The sequence below is a fragment of the Quercus lobata genome, chromosome 8 (assembly GCF_001633185.2).
Source record: "Quercus lobata isolate SW786 chromosome 8, ValleyOak3.0 Primary Assembly, whole genome shotgun sequence".
NCBI classification, from domain to species: Eukaryota; Viridiplantae; Streptophyta; class Magnoliopsida; order Fagales; family Fagaceae; genus Quercus; species Quercus lobata.
The window spans coordinates 1,772,926-1,792,628 of NC_044911.1; the positions used below are offsets into that span (position 1 = coordinate 1,772,926).

Sequence of the window (19,703 nt, forward strand, 5' to 3'; positions counted from 1 at the left end):
AAGGAGATGAAAATGTAAGGGAGGGAGAAAGGTTGGAAAAAGTGTAAATATTAAAAAAGAAGAAGTAAATGTTAAAAAATTATTATAAAAAAATTAGAAAGAAATAGGATAATGACGTGGCCGCTGATATGACTCAACTGGAGCGTAGCAACAATAAATGCTATACTTCATCTTTTATATATATATATATATATATATTGATGATTTTTCAAACGAGTTTTCAACATTCCAAGATTAGATTACGGCAAATATGAGGTACACCACATTTCATTCAAATTCAACACTAGGTTCAAAGAGTTGGTTTCCACTGTGAACTTCATCATTATAGGTTTTTTTTTTTTTTTTGGAGAAACTGTAGGTTCAAGTTTAGTTTAACAAGTCTTCCTCAAAAAAAAAAAAAAAAAAGGTTTAGTTTAACAGGTAAAATCTATTGTATCCTATCCACAAAATAAAAAGGTAAAATCTGTTGTAATTAAAAACTTAAGTCAACATAAAACATAAAATAAACTATAATTTGGAATCCTTCTTTTTTTGATGGATAGTTTGAATCCTTCTTAGCTTAATGATGATGAGTACTTGTCATTTGTCAAGTAGTAGATGTTACAGGGTTTAAATCGTCTCGTATTCATATGCAAAGCCTAGGAGATCGAGAGGGACCAAATGGCCCACCCAAAAATAAAAAAGTTTTTAATGGAAATATGCTGAAATCACAACTTCACCAATAAAGTTGTACCAGTCAGCCTTATAGCTTGTTAGATTAACCTGATAGTTGTTAGTAGCATTCTAATTTTATTGGATGTCCTTAAGGAAGGGAACGTTTGCTTCGTAATTAATAAAGACTTGCAAGTTCTGACCATAAACTAATACCAGGTGAAGTTTCATGGAAGGTCATATACATGGTCTAGAGCAGCCTATTGGAGAGTAATCACAATTAGTACAACTTTATGAGTCATCATGATGAATGAGAGTGTTATTCCAATAAGCCAACATTTTGGGGTTTACACGCGGTGATGCACTTTGAAGGAACAAGAAAGATGCATAAGATACTGAAGGCAATCAAATAATCAAATCATCTTGATGTTTCTGTTTTCATTTTCACTAGAACTAGGATTACATAATTATTATGTCCAAGAGGAAAGACGAATTCTGTTCTTTCAACATAGAACACTGTAGGCTCTAGCAAATGAAAACATCTAAAAAATGGACCTATTTTTTTATTTCTAGCTAGCAAGATTCACTGCAATAGGACTCCTAATTGAGTGCTTGCCGTCTGACCAAATCATATCTCCAAATACATAGCCGGCTCTAGTGCCTAATTTGGCAAAATTGGGCGTAATAATAACCTGGAAGGTCTTCTTTTCACCAGTTGTCTTGAACTCCAAAACACTAGGTTTGACAGTGACGAAAACTGCAAAGGGTTGCCTGACACGCACTTTGTATGTGCCTGGAGAACCAACGTTAGTTACTGTTCTAGTAAGAGTTACCTTGCGTGCTTGGATGTTAGGAACTGCGATTGAAGGGTAGTTGAAGTCCTCTAGATCGAAAGTATCGGGACATGAATAAGGCTTCTGAGAAAATAATCGGATCATGGTATCATTTTAGCCACGAGCACATAAGAAATTCAAGTAATCTTCAGTGGTAGCGTCATAAACGAGTCCAGGGTCCATTGCACGGTTTGGGTTCACATGTCCTGAACCATAGGCAAATGGTGTCGCCTTGGCAATGGATGAGTCCAGAATTTACTTCCTGGTGTTATCTCGGGTTTTTGCTGGAGTTGAAAATGGAAATGGAAAGATTAGAGGTGGTGAACAAGAATGTGGGACGCTTCTCTGACTTCTCAGCATGAAGGATTTGCAATATGAACTTAAAAAGAATGTTTACCTGTAGTCATGAGTGCAGATTTGATAGCTGACGGACTCCAGAGAGGGTACCGTGTTTTGAGAAGGCCAACAATGCCAGCAACATGAGGACATGACATGGAAGTGCCAGAGAGTATAGAGTAAGGAAACCGGCGTTTGTCATTATCTAATCCAGTGGGACTTACTGCTTCGGTGAAAGCAGCAAGTATGCTCACTCCTGGTCCAGTGATATCAGGCTGCAATTAACACAAAAAGTTAAGCACATAAGAGAATCTGCACATGATGTATACTTGAAAATAATACCCACAAAAAAAAAATGTTGAAGATTGAATTGCTTTGCAGACCTTGAGAATTGTTGGCTCAATGTTACTGGGTCCCCTAGATGAGAATGCAGCCATAAATGGGGCTGGCTTTACTCCTAATAGTGTCTTTACATCAGTAACGGAAGCAGTGGGGTTCCTATTACAAAGAAATATCCATTCATAACAATTATAACTTGTTAGAAAATAATCTTGGGTCTAACTAGTTCAAAAATGACTGTAAGAAGTGGAAAAGATAAGTACTTGGTTCTGTTAAGGTAAGCAAATATGATTTGGCCATCAGTATAGTTTATATGTGAAGCAGGTAGCACATGAGGATCAGCTGAAAGATCATTCCCATCAGTCACATTATTAGCCAATATCATACCTACAGCACCTGCCCTAAATGTCACTAAATTTAAACTAAATACATTGGGGGAAAAATTCTTCTAATTCATGCAACCAATAAATGTCACCAAATCACAAAGTTCACATTGTTGCCTACAAATTTTAATTGAACTAAAAGTAGCCAAAAACAAATCCTTACCAAGTATATGCATCATACGAAATATCCAAAATATACATTGGCACATAATTTGAAAAAATAAGCCTAAATACATAGGAAAAAATGTATACATAAAATCTAAACAAATTATTTAAAATGAACATAATATTTTGAAAATTAACATACCTCTCAAAAAGAATACCCGAGATATTGTGAGAAAAATTATGGAAGTTTAATTTCTAAGTCCAATGAAAATGAGGATTTATATTTGACAAATGTGGAGACAAATAATATTTATCTAATTCATTGAATCTGACTCTTGCAATTCTGCATTGTAGTTAGTTTTATCCACAAAATTGAAAAGTTTTCTTAATTCTTATATTTCCCATGACTTTTTAAATCCATCCATATCTATTTAAAGCAATGAGTTATAAATTTATAAAAAAAATTTGCCTTTTCCCATTAAAATTTTTTTTTTGAAATAAATGCATTTGTCATTACTTAATAATTTGACATAAATGCTAAATGTAAATAAGTTGGAAGCCTAAATGAAAAGAATATCATACAATGTGCCAATTGGCAGAACCTCATGCTTTCTCATGTGAGGTCTGCTTTTTATATATACTAGTCGTGGACCCGCACGTTGTGTGTAATAATTTCTTTTATGGTGATTGGTTGTTTTGGTCATGGAATTTGTTTTGTATTATTAGAGATTAGTATTTGAAATAGTAATTAAGAAATGTGAAACTTCATTTACGCAAATCATGAAGTAATTAAGAAAGTATTACCTTGTCACCTGCGAGTTGATTTTTTGTTCTTTAAATCAGAGTAGAGAAGGGGAGAAGTTTATTCATTTTCTTGGCTGTTTGAATAAGGAGAATAGCAAGCAACAAAAGTTCACTTACAACTGTTGGATATCTATTGATGAGCAAGTATTGAATTTTGGCAGAAGTAACTGAAAGAGAGGCATCCAAATGAACAAAGATAGGGAAAAGAAATCTCTACACAACAAGACAAAAGACACTAACATATGTATCCTATCCTAATAATCTGTATACGCTAAATAGCACAACCTATAACGTTCCTATGACAATATCTATATAACAGGGACCCAAAAAATGTATTATTAAATACATGTAAATAGTTGCAAATTGATTAATGTCCACATCATTTAATTAAGACAAAGTTATTAATTTTGGTGTTTGTCAGTTTATTTTTTAAATTTATATCTTGTCCCATGATATGGTGTAATAACATAAACACGTGGCTACCTAAAGATAGACCTTGAAGTAGCATGTGAGTGATGTTCATTAGTGTAGGAGTCGTTTGAATTGTTCAATCTTCATCCTCTTCAACCTTTGCCTTTTTACAGTGAAAGATATGCTTGCCACCATTTTTTAATAGATTCATATAAATTATGTTTAAATAGGATGATGTAATATAGATTTTTTTTTTTTTAATAATTTTAGTTGATAACAATAAAATATTTGCATGATTTTAATTGTAAGAATATTAGAATATTATGGAGAAGAGATGATAGGTTCATTATATTTTTAAAAATAGGAAATTGTCACAAATAATTGAAGTATTTGGTTGTGAAAGGCAAATGATTTGAAAGCTTCATGTTTGATTCGGACTGGGATGGTGTATGTTTTGAAATAAATGGAAAGGTAATATACTTTCATGAACTAATTTATTAGATAATCGAAAACAGAGGATGTTGAAGGGTCTTTGCAATAAAAAATTTGTAAATTATGTTTAAAGGTAAAATAAAATTTTTTTTTTGGGTGTTAAGTTACAGCAATATTGAGCAACATAAAGAGGTCCTTTTATTTTTCTAACGACATTCAGTTATAAAATTTGATATTAAAAATTACTAATGAATCAATTATTGAAAGCAGTATATGTGTGGTGGTAATGGGTAAGAATTTGGCACAGTAGTTGGTGGTAGTATATTTAGGTTCTTCAATCAAATGAAATCCACATAATTGAATTATTAATCTTTTTTTTTTTTTAAAATACAACGTTGTTTGTATTTTAACACGTTTTTTATAAATAAAAAAAATTAAAAGATGAGAGAAAAAAAGATATATATTTTAATAGATTTGGAGGATGCGGTTTAATTTAGATGTTAAATTAAAAGATGATGTTTTGATTGTCAAATAATGAAGTTTGTAATTAAACTTAAATGAGTATATTTCATGAAATAGAAGTAGCTATAATTGCTGGCTGGTATTGATTTTATCAGTGCTAATGCTTAATTGGATAACAATTTGATTTTCCAAAAAGCTTTTATTATTAATGCAGGAAAGTATTTGATTTTATTTTTTTGACATATTATGAAGAAATAATACAACTCTGAAATAAGTTCATATAGGCAGGAAAATATAAAATTCCAATATCATTTGCATCTTTGAAGCTTCTTCTTCGTTGATGACTTTTGTTTTGTAGCTCTTCGATGATTGATCAGATCTTGAAGGAACAGGTTATCGTCATTTGGTTCCGCATCTTCAACATTAGAGGCAGAACTCATTGATGGGATGGCATCATCATTGTCTTCTTGTTTTGATCCACTTGCATCGTTATTTGCATTTGTTAATGGTTTTGTATCAAGAATTTGAAATGTGTTTTTGTCTGAAGTTTGATCTGCTCTTTTCTTGATTTCATAATTCTCCAATGTTTCCTACACCAAAGTATGTTTATTAAATTATATTGTAGATATTTTTTTTTTGAATGAATTTGCAAATAAATATAGCAGTAGAAAGCTTACTGTTGTGGTATCAACATTATTTGTGGGTGGATCACTTGGATCATTATTTGTGTGTGGGAATGGTTTTGTATCAATAACTTCAGATGTTTTGTTGTTAGAAGTTTGTTCTAGACTTTGCTTGATTCCATCCTTTTGCGATGGTTCCTTAAACATAGTCTGTGGATTAAAACACAATGTTTGATTTTGCAAATAATGGTAAGTTTGTAATTGTTGACAGCTTACTGTTGTGCTATGATTAAGTTTCATTGCCATTTGATCATTTGAAATGTTGTCAAACAACTTTTCAATTGTATATAATTCCCAAGGAAAGTATAAAAATAAAAAGACATAGAAAAAGTATTATGGAAACCCAATGAGGGAAACAGAAACCCTAAATACATGTGACCAAATCTAATAGTGGAGAAGTTCTTGAGTAAATGCAGCTTATTTGATCAGAGTAACATAAGGAGTAATCATTCAACTATCACTGGCTTGGGCATTAATATTTTTACAAATGCCTCTAATTGAACAGTATGCAATAGTAGTTTAAAAATTGTCAAATTGAAAAGTTACATATCCCCTATTGAGATGTTGCAAATAAAAAATTGCCTGCAATTTAGTTCTTTCTTCCAATTTCATTAAAAATATATCATTCTCACATGAAATAGATCTATAAAATTAATTAAAAATATTTTTTTTCATAAATTAATTACATACTTTCAACTTCAGATATTAAATGGGAAAGACGTATTGAAAATATGTGGAAGACGTGTTGCTCAAAAAAGAATTGAAGACATAATCTATATATCTATATATATATATATATATATATATATATATAAAATAATAATAGGTGAAGCTAAGAGAAACTCAAATTAAAATTCCAAATTAGAGTTCCAATTTTGCGTCATGTGTCCTAAATTATTTATTCTTAAAGAGTTTTATTTCTTAATTTTAGAATCAAATATGTGATCACATCAGAAATATTCATCAAAGTGAGTTATTAAGTACAAAAACCAAAAGAGTCTAGAATAAATGAATCATAAAAAAAATAAAAAATTAAAAAAAAAGTGCTTCACAAAAAAAAGGGCAATTTATATTTTATACATAATAATATCCATACAAATTTTTTTAAAGAGTTAATAAAATATAAAAATGACTATCAATAGTATTTAAATTATATATATATATATATATGAATTATACTATGTATTTTATTATATATCTTTAAGTGTATTTATGCATATGCATGGAGTTACAAGCTAGTTTATATAATGTTTGAACTAAAGAACTAATTTGCTCTACTTTCTTTTTTTTTTTTTTTAAACTAATTTGAACTAAAGAACAAATTTTTTAACTAATTTGAATTAAAGAACTAATTTTTTGAAGTATGTAATTAACTAATTAACTAAATAAGAGCAAAACATTTTACAATACGTCTTTCAAGTTAATTTCATATTTAATGGTTAGTTGAAACTTGCAAGTAAGAACCACCCAGATTAATAGGATAGATAAAATGTTTACTATAATATTTTGCTCTTCTTGAAAGATGAATTTTAATGGGATGCATCAACTTTCCTGACGTATTTCTAATTAATTACATATTTAATGGGAAGTTGAAACTGATACATCTTAGGTGGGGAGAGAGATTTAGGCTTTATAAATCTCGACTAAAAAACACAATCTTAGCACAAAATAAAACACTTGCACAGTGACTTAAAATTGAAACCATGAATATCAAACCATGTCTAAACCAAAGACCATGATAAACACAATTATGTAGAGAAATTACCGCAAAAATTGAAACACCAGGAAAACAATTTGCTTTGATTCTAAAACCCAATCCATGTTATACAATCATGATATTGAAGTACACTTTGATATCAATTGTTGAAAAATAGTAGAAGCAAATAGAATTAAAAACCCAGCAATCAAAAAACTTAAAATGAACTGACCCAAAATTGGTAGAGATCTAATTAACAAACTCAACAATCAAAAATTCAACACCCTAAAAAAGATGCTATTAACAGTCAGCCACACCATAGCAGTCTTATAAGTCTCAATTAAAAAAAAAAAAAAAAAACAATCTTAGCACAAAATAAAAACACTTGCACATTGACTTAAAATTAAAACCATGAATATCAAACCAAGTCTAAACCAAAGACCACGATAAATACAATTGTGCAAAAAAATTACTGCAGAAAATTGAAACACCAAGAAAACAATTTGCTTTGATTCTAAAACCCAATCCAGGTTATACAATCATGATATTGAAGTAGACAGTGGAAGCAAACACCACAGCACTATGCTAAGAAATCAAAGTCACACTAAGTAGTTGGAATCACATAGAATTATAACAAAATCTAATAAGGGAAATAGAAACCATAAAGCAAAATAATGGGGCAAAAAAGAACTGAGATGTGGAGATACCTCAACCGAAGCAGGCAAGTTCTGTCAGTATTATACACCGTGTGGAAAGAAAGATAGGAAGGAAGGAAATTAGATAGGCAGCCATTATTGTGAAAATGTAGAGCAGGAAGGTGGGTAGCTTTCAAACTCTCTGTTTTCTCACGCAATACCTATAGGCTTCATCTTTTTATTTTTTTTATTTTTTTTTTATTTTTTTTAAAGTTGAACTGAAAAGGCTTTGGGTTGGGCTTGATAGTGGCACTAAATAAATAACAGGTGGGGTAGATTAGTTATACAAATTTATTATAGGGTGATAGTGGAAGTAAAGAAATAAGTAGTGGGCTTGATTTATTATAGGGTGATAGTGGAAGTAAATAAATAAGTAGTGGGCTGCATTTATAGGGTTGGGATTTGTAAGGCTAAAAATTTTAAAAAACATTTTAAAATTGTAAGACATTATATTTTTTTTAAAATGATGTGGCAACTGATGTGGCGTAACTTGAGAGCAGTAGTATTAAACGTTACGCTTCAACTTTTACTAATATATAGAGTAGCAGCATTAAACGCTACTCTTCAGCTTTTAGTAATACTAGTGTTTAACCCGTGCAATGCGCGGGATCATTTTTCATATTAATGATCTTTGCATCCAACATAAACTTAGTTCTCATATTTCTACTACATACATTCAAACCTAAAGAATTTATTATATTTAAGCATATAGTATCCAATAGACCACTTGGAGGAACATATGAAATGAGCAACCACCACTTTTATTACTTCCATTGCGTTCAAATGAGTTTGAATGAAGGGAATTCTCTAGAACGCTTCTCTATTTTGCATGCAAAAATGCAATATCTTCAAAACTATCCAATATCTTCAAAGCAATTAAAACTTGGCTTACTTTGGCATCATAACTTACTTAGAAATAAGTGGAAACAAATAATTACAATTCATTACAGTGGAAATCATTTAGAAAATAGTGCAAATATATCCAAATGAGTTGGTATAACATCATTGTCTAAACATTTGGGACTAATCTTCAAAGTCAAGTCAGTACATTGAGGAGGATATTCATCAAGGGTTTGTTGTAAAAAATATTATGATGGGACATTTGTTCTTAATCTATGGGGGCCTATTTCTAATAAGCCACTTGAAAATTAAGCAAATCCAAAATATCACTGTAAGAAACAGCTATAGCACCGAATTTGTCAGGAGTTTGATGAAACCTAATACAAAAAATGAACACAAATAATTACATAATGGCAAGATAATAGGTCTGTAATTTAGATAATATATAAACCATCAAGAAAATATATTAAAAGGCAACTTTTATAAAGAATAGTCCCTTTCAACTCATCTCTATTTAGTATTAATAGTATTATTACAAACTCATATAATGTGTCCTCTCCTGTAATTCCAATTCACATGAAAATTGCTCTAGGTATCATAATTTCTATTGCAATTTTGTTACAAACCAATTTGGAAGCTGAATTATGATGCGATACATAACCGGTCAATAAGTCCACATCAATTCACAACAAAAATGTACTTAATGTCTAGTAGTATAGATCATTGTGAATTAAGTTCAATGCATAATTAACCATTATTCCTCACTAAAACAACCACAATAAACAGGACCCAAAAAGATCTAACCTTGGCAACTGAATCCAATGCAATTGACACAAAAAAGTGTAGATAACATTAGATATCCATGCCCATCATTGTAAATTCAGTTCAATATATAATTAATTAAACACCCATTAACCATTATTCCTCACAGAAACAAACCCAAAAAAAAAAAAAAAACCACATTTATAAAATTTATACTTGGACTATGGCTTGGATAGTACAATTTGCAGTGGAGTGCTCTACAGTTTTGGCTTTCAATAATCTGCCCTTTACTAATCTCACTAACAATCAACAAAGGTCATTTTTTTTAAAGCATTTACTAATTTGTTCCAAGCAAGAACCTACAAAAAATGATACACAAAAACAAACTAACCTAAGTAAAAAAAAAAAATTTAAAAATCACATAAACGCTTGAAACACACAAATCTAAAAATTATATGACAATTTCAAACACCATATCTGCTATTCCTAGGAACCACAATGAATCACAACAAACTAAAACTTATATGACAATATTAGTTAGAGCCTTTGAGGTATGTATCATAATTTGTGTGAGGGTATGAAGGAGCATATAAAAAGTTAAAATAAAAGAAATATCTCTTATTGTTTCTATAGATTAAACCCAATTTATCACCACTTCTAACCCCATTCCTCCCCTTTTCTCTTTTCGGTATTACAAAAAGTATTGGAAAACTTTAGCCCACAACATTCTCATAAACTAAACATAATTTCACAAATGATGATTTAAAAAATGAAATATTATTAGGAACCCCTTATATTGCCTAATTGTGCTAAGTGCTAACATATCCTGGATTGTACGATAACTTGAAAACAATATATTAAAGCAATCACAATATAATGCACACACAATGAACATGACAAATCAACTCTAACATTTGTGAAATCACCCAAGAGGAAAAACTCACAGATTTGTGTAAAATCAAGTCTTGATAGTCACAAATTTACCATCAATATTGTGGTATCCAAAACCATTGTTGCTGTCCCATATGCTAACACATACAAAACATGTCAGAGCTTCTGTGTCCACATGGTCTTTTCTGCATTAAGTAACATGGTCTTTCATTTTTCATCCTCTCATGACTAACACAATTTAAAATAATGAAAATCTTCTTCAATTCTTACCCAATTATGACTGCTAAGCCTTAATAAATGATTTTGTAAATTATTCAAAGGATTAATTAATATGCAAATATTTTCTACATTGGATAAGATATCCATATGCTTAACTTAAATTTAGAAATACCGTTTCCCTGAATATATACACACATTTTGATGGTTGATTGTTGCTTCTTGTTGATGGCTTAAGTGGGTGATGGCTGATACAAACTTGAAATGGCTGGCACCTTCAAGATTGATGAGTGATTGGTACTTGAAATCGTCTACAATAACTTCAAGTTGATGGCTTGATGCTCAGCCCATGATCATCTACAAAGTTCCCATAGAAAAACTTATTCCATATCATGCAATATCAAATTACGTGGAAATAAATAACATTTGCATTACATTTGTTTCTCAAAAAAAAAAAAAAAAAATTGGTTCTAATAATGTTTGGCTCTAATTTTTCTTTTCTCAGAATTCTGGAAGGCAGATTATTCTTGGAAATAACCGTTAATTTGAATCAGCTTCAGCCACAAATTCTTATGCTGCATTACTTTTAAAGTAATAACAATTTCCACTTCAATTCTTGACAATGAACCACCGAGGAACTAATTCCAAATTTTCATTCACATTACTGTAATCCTTTCTAAAAACCAAATTAAGGCAAATATATACGTACCATGGAACTCCTTTTTAAGTTTTAACTTATCAAAAACAATGAAACCTTTCTAGAAAGTGAGAGTATATATATATATATATATATCAAATATATTACATACACGTCATCTCCTTTGCTTAAATAAACTAAAAGCACCTCTGGATTTCTTATATACATATATATATATTTAAAGATGCATATTAAAATTTCTATCCAATTAATTATATATTACTAAAGGTTACTTTTTTATTTTCTTCAATGCTTCAAAAATAAATATATCATTCAAATAGATACACTCAAGTTGAATGGTACCACTAATCACCTTCAATTATTCCTAGACTATTGGTTTTCATAGGAAAGAGATTCAGAAAGACCAAAAAAATGAACGTGAACTAAACAGACCGCAGTGGACCAAATTAGACCAAACGGACCAAAGGAGACTAAATGGGTGGAACGAAGTAGATTATTTGGACCAAAAAGACCAATGTAGACCGAAGTGGACCATTTGGACCGAATGGACCAAAATAGACCAAAATATTATGTTGATGTGGCTCAACAAAAATCTAATAGTAGTGCTAAGTTTCATTTTGAATCAAAGGCCAAACACAAATATGAATAAGGATTTCCTAAACTCTACACAACAAAACGCGATACCACTTCCAAAATGAAAATAAAATGTGACATGCAGGTTAGAATTAAAAAAAAAAAAAAAAACTGACTTTTTTGAGTTTTTTTTATTAATATGAACACGTGTCAGAATTTTAAGCATGATTTTTTCCTAACTTGGCAACACCTCCTTCTATTACCTATGCCATGCATAGGGGTACCCTTCTATTCAAAGAAACCATCTCTGGATAGATGCTAAGATTTGAAAATATTTGACCCAATACACTAACATATTCCATAAAGTTTCAATTCCTATGAAAATCAAATGCCTTTATCTAAAATCTAGAATTCCCAAGAAGAGAGAGAGAGAGAGAGAGAGAGAGAGGATAGATACAGCCAGTTTATGGTATATTAATAAATGTCCAATTCCATGCAAACCAAAAAAAGAAGACATACTGGACTTCAATCAAAAAGTTCTCTACATTACACTAAGCAGGAAAAGAAATGGATAAAAATAGCTATTCACATGTATTTAATCATGACATATTTAGTTCTAGCAAATACAATTGGAAAAAGAGCACCAGAACAGCTGAAAAGGTTTGCAGTTCTCCACTATTGAAAAATTGAAGTACCACTTTAAAAACCAACAAAAGCTTTTTAATTTCTCAAAGCTTTTCTAATCAATCTAATGAATCACAAAGTCAAGCAAAAAACAAAAGTTAGCATCTTTTAATAGCAATTGAAAGACTACAAATGCCTACTTTTGGATCAGCACAACATAAGAAAAGGAAAAATAGAAAGTTTGAAGGGAGGATTTTCAGGCTTGTCATGATTCTTCTCATATAGCAATTAGTTTTTAAAGGATCAAATGTGTTAGTCCAACTCAAAGAGAGCATAACTTCAAGTTCAATAATATGATGGTCATTTTATTACCAATAAGAACGGCCATAAACATTAAGAACTTCCAAACAAAGTCAATGGTATTGGACATCCTTTTAAATGACCACATCCTTCAAATGACCCATATTTATTATTTAAGGAAACTTGCTAATAAAGTTATTATGATTTAAGAAACCACTTGCAATTATGATAGCATCACACAATAAATTTTAAAATTTCAATCATAATTGATAGAAAAGATAACCAAAAAAAAAAAAAACCTACTTGGACAAATTCCAGCAAGGGAATTCCATAGTTGGCTGGAGTTTCAATCGTCCATCTAAAACATACATGGCAAGAAAAATACTATTTTTCTCCCACTTCCATTGAAAAATCAATACATAAAAACTAAAAAAAGAGGGTTAAAAAATTGAATGAATCTCACCTAGATTCTTCAGTTGGGATATGATTCCAATATCTTCAATCACCTATCCCGGTGATCGCTAACCCTTTTGAAGCAATGGACAAACAAACACCACTCGTTCTTTTATGCAGCCAAACTCCCTGCATAAAGCCAATTTTTCAACAAATCCATCAGAAACAGATCCATATCAAGAAAATCATATAATATGAATAATCCAAACAGGAAATAAGCCAGAGAACCATATCAGGGAGATACCAAAACTTTATCACAACAAAACCAAATTATTTTATTCCCCTCTCAAATTAATTAAAATAAAATCTAAGATTTCAAAAGTAAAATTTATTTTCTTCCCCTCATTTTCTCAAAACCTAATAAACGAAAAACCCCATCATAGGGTTGTATTTATTTCCTAATAAACAAAAACCCCATCACAACCAATCAAAAACCATATCTAAAAACTCGAAACTTTTAATTTTCACACACTTTCTCAGCACCCAAACAGAAAACAAACACACACGCAGAGATAGAGAGAGCAATACCGTAGTACAATGATTGAACACTTTCCGAAGAAGAACTTCATAATTCGAGGGAAACTTCAACTCCAAATATCTACCAAAACATTCAAAAACCTAAAATCAAAATTCAAAGTAGGATTGGAAAAATTAAGAACCAATTGGAATCCAAATATCTACCAAAACTGAAAACCCAAAGAGTAAGAGAGAAAAACCTGAATGGTTAGTGCTCCAAAGAGAGAAAAAAGAGGTGAATCAACAGCAAAACCAGTTTTCCAAATCAAAACCCCAGCCAAGAAAAAAAAAAAAAAAAAAACTATGAAAGCAGATATTAGAAAACCGGGAAAGGCTTAGTGATTTCTGTAATCCAAAATAGGGGAAAAAAATTGGAAATTTGAGAAATCAAACATTTTCATGGAGAACCCAAAAACCCAAAACAAAAAAGGAAATCAAAACCAAGATCAAATCTAAACCTATCCAACAAAAAAACTCAATTAAAAGTAATATTTCATACCCAAATCTAAAAAAATGAAGAAAAACGTACTAGAGCCGGTTCCGACGATCTAATGGTGGTAGATATATAGCCTAACGGTGTTGATGCCCATAGATTTTTCTCTCTTTATGTGCTTGCAGCGGTGCTTTAAGTCTATAAAGGGAACGGTTGACAGCTTACGAACTCTCTCGTTCTCTCTCTGGGTGGCACCCTTACGGTGATGGTAGAAGATATGGGTGGTGCACTTCTCTCTATCTCTATCTCTCTATTTCTCTGTCTCTCTTTTCTCACGATCTTTCTTTCTCCTTTCTCAGTGTAGCAGTCTTTCTTTTCCTTTCTTTTCTTTTTTTAAGCAGTTAGTTTCCTTTCCTTTTATACCTAGTGGACTCCAAACAGTGTTTTGACAGTGTGAAACATTATCATTTTACTGCTTTTAAACGGTGATGTAGCGTTACCAAACAATTGAATTTATCGCTTTTTTTATTTAAACGTGTCTAAATTTTAGATAGGCAGTTATCCAATTTTTCAACACCTCTTTAATTGTAGGAATCCACTTTCTCTCAGCTTCTGCTATTATATATAGTCTATGATATGATATGATATATGATATAGACTAGTCGTAAACCCACGCGATGCTTGGGAATGGATAATTATTTTGTAACTTTGATATAATGTATAATTTTCTTTCCTAAATTTGTTGAAGATAATTTACTCTCACAAAAAATTAAAAAATTTCTAAACTTTTTATGTTAAGTGGTCCATATTATTCTAAATTATGTTATAGTGCGTTGAAAGCTCGAAAATGTGTGAAAAACACAAGAGCTTGTTTAGACCCTCAATTCAAATTACAACTTGATTGATTTTACACTAACTTAATACTAAGTGCAGAATAGTATAGACGCAAGCAAACAAGAAATAGAGCTACTCTAATTCATATTTAAAGCAACACAGCAGTAAAATGAAATGAACAAGAGTAGGGAAGAGAGATGCAAACACAGATAACACTGAGACGTGTTATCGAAGAGGAAACTGAAAAACTCGGTGAAAAACCTCTCCGCCGCCCTCCAAGCAGTAATCGATCAACTAGACAATCAATTGGGATACATGGGTAAGTAAGAGACCCTCCAAGCCTAATCTACCCTCTGTACCTAAGCCCTCCAAGCTCCTATTCCAACAAGGCTTCTCGGAACCATGTCTTGTCTAGCTCTCCGGATCCCACAATCAACTCGATTGCATCCACCAAGCCTCATCAACTTCTTTTGGCAATTCCCTAAAGCTTCCCAAGCTTCAAAACACTCTCTACACTCTAAATAGCTATGTGTTGTGTTTGGGTACAAATCTCCTCTCAAGGTATGACAATGGGAGAGGGATGGAGAAAAGGCTACAATGATTTCTCACTAAGGATGAGTAGCTCTCTCTCAAAAAGATGGGTGTGTGTGTTGTAGAAAACCTATCTAGGGTTTTTTTCTCTGAATGGCATCACTTACATTTTTGGGTAATGAGGGTATATATAGTATAGGTGAAGGGTAAGGAATTCACATATAAAAATCCTCCAGGTAGAATGTTTCACGTCTGTCTCTCGGGAAGGCCTTACCTACAAGACACTCATGAAAACGACAGCCTGGCATGACTCTTCAACTTCCAGTCATATGCTCCTCACATGCTCTTTCGCGGCTTAGCTTCTCGCGAGCTTCTCGCGAAATCCACTGATTCTTCATTTAAGCTTAAGTCTTCACCAACTTAATACTAAACCCAATACAATAAAATCCCACAAAATACAGGGAACAAAATTAGAGAAATTACAACACTTTTTGTTATGGAATAAAGCCAACATAAAACATAGTTATAAATCACAACTTTACAATCTCCCTCTTTGGCTATTCCGTGACAAAACACCCTATAACAGACTCCAGACTTAAATGTGAGTTTGGGAGCAATGGCAAAACTCACTCACACCTAAATCTAGAAGTTGTGTCGCACTTGGAACATATATACCTATAACCTGAAACACTTGCGCAAAACACATTAGACCCTCAGGGTAAATCAAGTGATAAAAGGACAAGTATAATGTAACAAGTAAAATGTGATCAAGTAAACATGTTGTGAAACATATGAACAACTTATCAAACACATGACAGTCATATGAAAATGACCACAATGATCATATAGTAAAGCAAATGATCATCCGAACATGCAATCAATAAAGCACAATAGCATAAGGATAAATACATGTCCAACACTCGACCAATGCAAAATACATGAAGTATATGCATCTAGGAACAAGATTCTACTAGGGCACAAGAGTAATCTAAACCAAAACAAAACAAGGAAACTGTCTTCTCCCCCTTAGTATTTGCAACTCCCCAATAACTTTCTCCCCCTACAAATGTGTACGAGGTAGAATTACTCCCTCTAAGAGTGTGCACATGAGTCATATAGAAATGACAATACAAACCTGTATACTCTCCGGTTTACACTCCCCCTTTTTGTCACAAATAGACAAAACAATCAAGAGGAATAAGGGAAAGAAAAGAAGATATGAGCAAGGGTATGATGCATGAGGGGTGCAAGATGAATAAGAAAATGAAGTTCAAACATAAGACAAAAACATTAAAAAATGCTACAAAGCATAAAGAACATGACATGCTAAGGATGATGGAACATGATGTAAACCTAGGCATGACAAAGACACAAGAACATGTTAAGTGCTAAAAGGTCTAAAAAGACTTGACTAACATGAGAGAAGTGCAAAACATGTCAAGTGTTAGAGTGTGTACAGCAAAGGTGCATCTAGTGTGCATGTGAGATGCATGACCAATGCATGAATAAGCACTCATGGGGCAAAGTGCATAAAACACACCACCAATTATCAAAACATGATAAACATGAATAATTATGGTGATCCCCAAAAATTGGTACTCATCGAAGTCCAAAACATCGAGAAAATGTCATTTGAGCATTTTATCAAACACTTAGAGTGCACACACTACTCATGTATGTTAAACAATGCATGAACATATGAAAATCTTGCCTAAATACATGTTATTTTTTTCACAAGGGGCTAACAACCAAAGCAAATCATCATTTAAAAAAAAGCCCAATAAAAAAGATAGACAAAAATTAAGTTTTCCAACTCCCATTTGAGAAAATCCCAACTATGAACATAAAACCCCCAAAAACATAATCTAAGGATCAAAATCAATGAAAAGTGTTAAAGATTACCTTAGAGATGTTAATGGAATGAAAAACACTTGAATTTAGTTGGGTTTTGATGTAGAAACATTAAAATAGGGGTTTCGAAGAAGATGGGAGACGTTTAAAACAAATAACCCACAAAATGCCCTTTAAAAAGCTGATCTGGAAATTTTCACTGGTATCTCGCTAGTTAGCTTCCCGTGAAAATTTCGCTAGTATCTTGCTGGTATTTTGCTGGTAAGCCTTACTCGCAAAATAGCTGCGAAACAGTCGTGAAACTCTCTATGTAAAGCTGAAAAACTTGAGAATTAGACCATTTAACTCCTAGCTGAGCTTACACATGAAATGGGTCACGAAAACACCCAGAAAGCATGTTTTTCACACAAAAACAATTTGAAAAACTTTGAAAAACATGGGTGATACAAATCACTTCAAAAACAAACAAAAAGAACAAAAATCTTTTTGGTTTGATCCATATATGGTTGAGCACACACACATCACATTTGAACATGTACAATCACACAAATGAAATAGATATTCATTGAACATTAACCTTGTGTGTTTTGTGTGTGAATCAAGTGTGGAATAGTCTTTAGACTATAGTGAAACTTCAATGATCAATTCAATCAAGTCATACACAATTGATACGAAATCAAGTAGTCTATCTCAATTATAGAAATGATCATATATGACCTCCCACAAGAGAATGATTACAAAATTTAGAAGATTTTCATTTGGCTTCTGCATAAATCATGACATTTGAACCTTTTTGGATAACTACATCTCTTTTTGAGATCGGTGCTTGAAATTTTTGATATTTCAACATTGGGGATTAGCCTTTGGCTTTTTGAGTACCATACATTTCAATTTAAAAGATCGCTTTTCTTTTTTCCTAGTCAAATACTAGTATGTGCGACAGGCTTTTGCAGCTCATAATCTCTTTTTCATTTTGAGATTTACATTTGGTGAGCTCTATTTGCAAAAACATAAAAATAAAAGTGGGAAGATATATAGGCACAAGTCTATGCAAGTATTAAGACAAAGAAGACTATTGACCAATCATTCATGACAAGCTTGAAGATCTATCTACAACAATCACACATAGATTTCAAGATTTCTCCCACAAAGATATATGTGCATACATAACAAGCTAAGTTCGTAAATGCACTATGCCATTAGTACGAAGGTACTAGGGTGCTCAAACATATACGATCAAACTTTTAAAATTTTTCACTTTTTATGTGGTTTTGGATTTTTTACTCACACAAAACTAAAACATAAAAGTAAGATAAAAACAAAAACAATGCATACAAATAAATGCAAGATGCACAAAATGCATGAAGATATGATATTTAATGCATGAAGGGTCCTACAAAGATCGAAAGAATTAGATCAAGGATCAAAAGAGCATAAGCTCAACCATAGGAACCCTTTCTCATCCAAACACAGCGATTGTTCGGAATGAGTGTCTCATGAGAAGTGAGATGAGGGTTGGGACAATGAGAACCGGAGATGCACATAGTCAACGAGTTAAGAGTATTAAACATTTTCTTTAACAACATGCTATTTTCACTCAAAACCGGTTTACTCTTTTTAGCACAACTTCCAAAATGCTCAAGTTTTTCTTTTCTTTTGATTCTTTTAAAAGCATGAAACTTAGAGCATTGAGGTCTTAAATGACCAAAGACACCACAATGGTGACAAACAATGCGTTTAGGTCCACTAGGCTTTTTGGGAAAGGATCTAGCAACATGGTTTTGTTCACTCTTCAACTTATGACATTGAGGTCTTATATGACCAATCATACCACAATGGTGGCAAGTTGGAACAAACTTAGATCCATCCAAAGCCTTAGGTTGAGACCTAAACGGAGGTTTTGACTTAACAGTCTTTCTCTCCACCTTTTGATTTCTTTTATGTGGAGGAATGTATACCGATTTGTCCTTTGAAGTAGAACACACAATAGACACAAAATCGGGTACTACAACATGATTGCAACAAATATTTTCATCCTTTTGTTTTATTTGGTTTTTCTAGGATTTGCATTGCATAACATTTATGCATTTTATTCTAGGAGGTTTTTGTTATTTCTTTTCAAAAATAAAAAATAAAAACAAAAAAAGGGAAAAGGGAAGCAAAATGTGTTTTGCATTATTTTATTTGGATTTGAAATCAAGGTTGGCCATTCTATTTTTTCATAACATATTTATGTACCTTGTTTAGCTTGGATGAGCTTATTTATTACACTGTACTAGTTTGAGCTTTGTAGTGCATGTTGTGTGGGAAGATGTTTATAGTTTTTGATCACTTTGTCTTGATCTTGATGTCACATGCCTGTGATTGTTGGACTTGAACTTATTGAGAAAG

General features: G+C 31.9%; 2 protein-coding genes across 2 annotated transcripts in view; both read right to left on the bottom strand.

Moving 5' to 3' along the window:
• Positions 1-1,584: 1,584 nt before the first annotated feature.
• LOC115955572 (subtilisin-like protease SBT5.4) overlaps positions 1,585-19,703 on the bottom strand; it is a 33,131-nt gene continuing 15,012 nt past the window's right edge. Inside the window, exons 2-5 of the mRNA XM_031073744.1 lie at positions 2,423-2,555; positions 2,204-2,318; positions 1,882-2,095; positions 1,585-1,768 (exon numbers count right to left, since the gene is read on the bottom strand). Of these exons, the coding sequence (XP_030929604.1) occupies positions 1,740-1,768; positions 1,882-2,095; positions 2,204-2,318; positions 2,423-2,544 (480 nt within the window). The 5' untranslated portion in view covers positions 2,545-2,555 and the 3' untranslated portion in view covers positions 1,585-1,739. The remainder of the gene's footprint in view (positions 1,769-1,881; positions 2,096-2,203; positions 2,319-2,422; positions 2,556-19,703) is intronic.
• Positions 5,065-5,586, bottom strand: LOC115955466. Its single transcript, XM_031073589.1, has 2 exons — positions 5,434-5,586; positions 5,065-5,346 (listed from the first exon to the last, which is right to left on the bottom strand). Exons 1-2 carry the CDS (start codon positions 5,584-5,586, stop codon positions 5,065-5,067), a joined length of 435 nt encoding a protein of 144 aa, XP_030929449.1.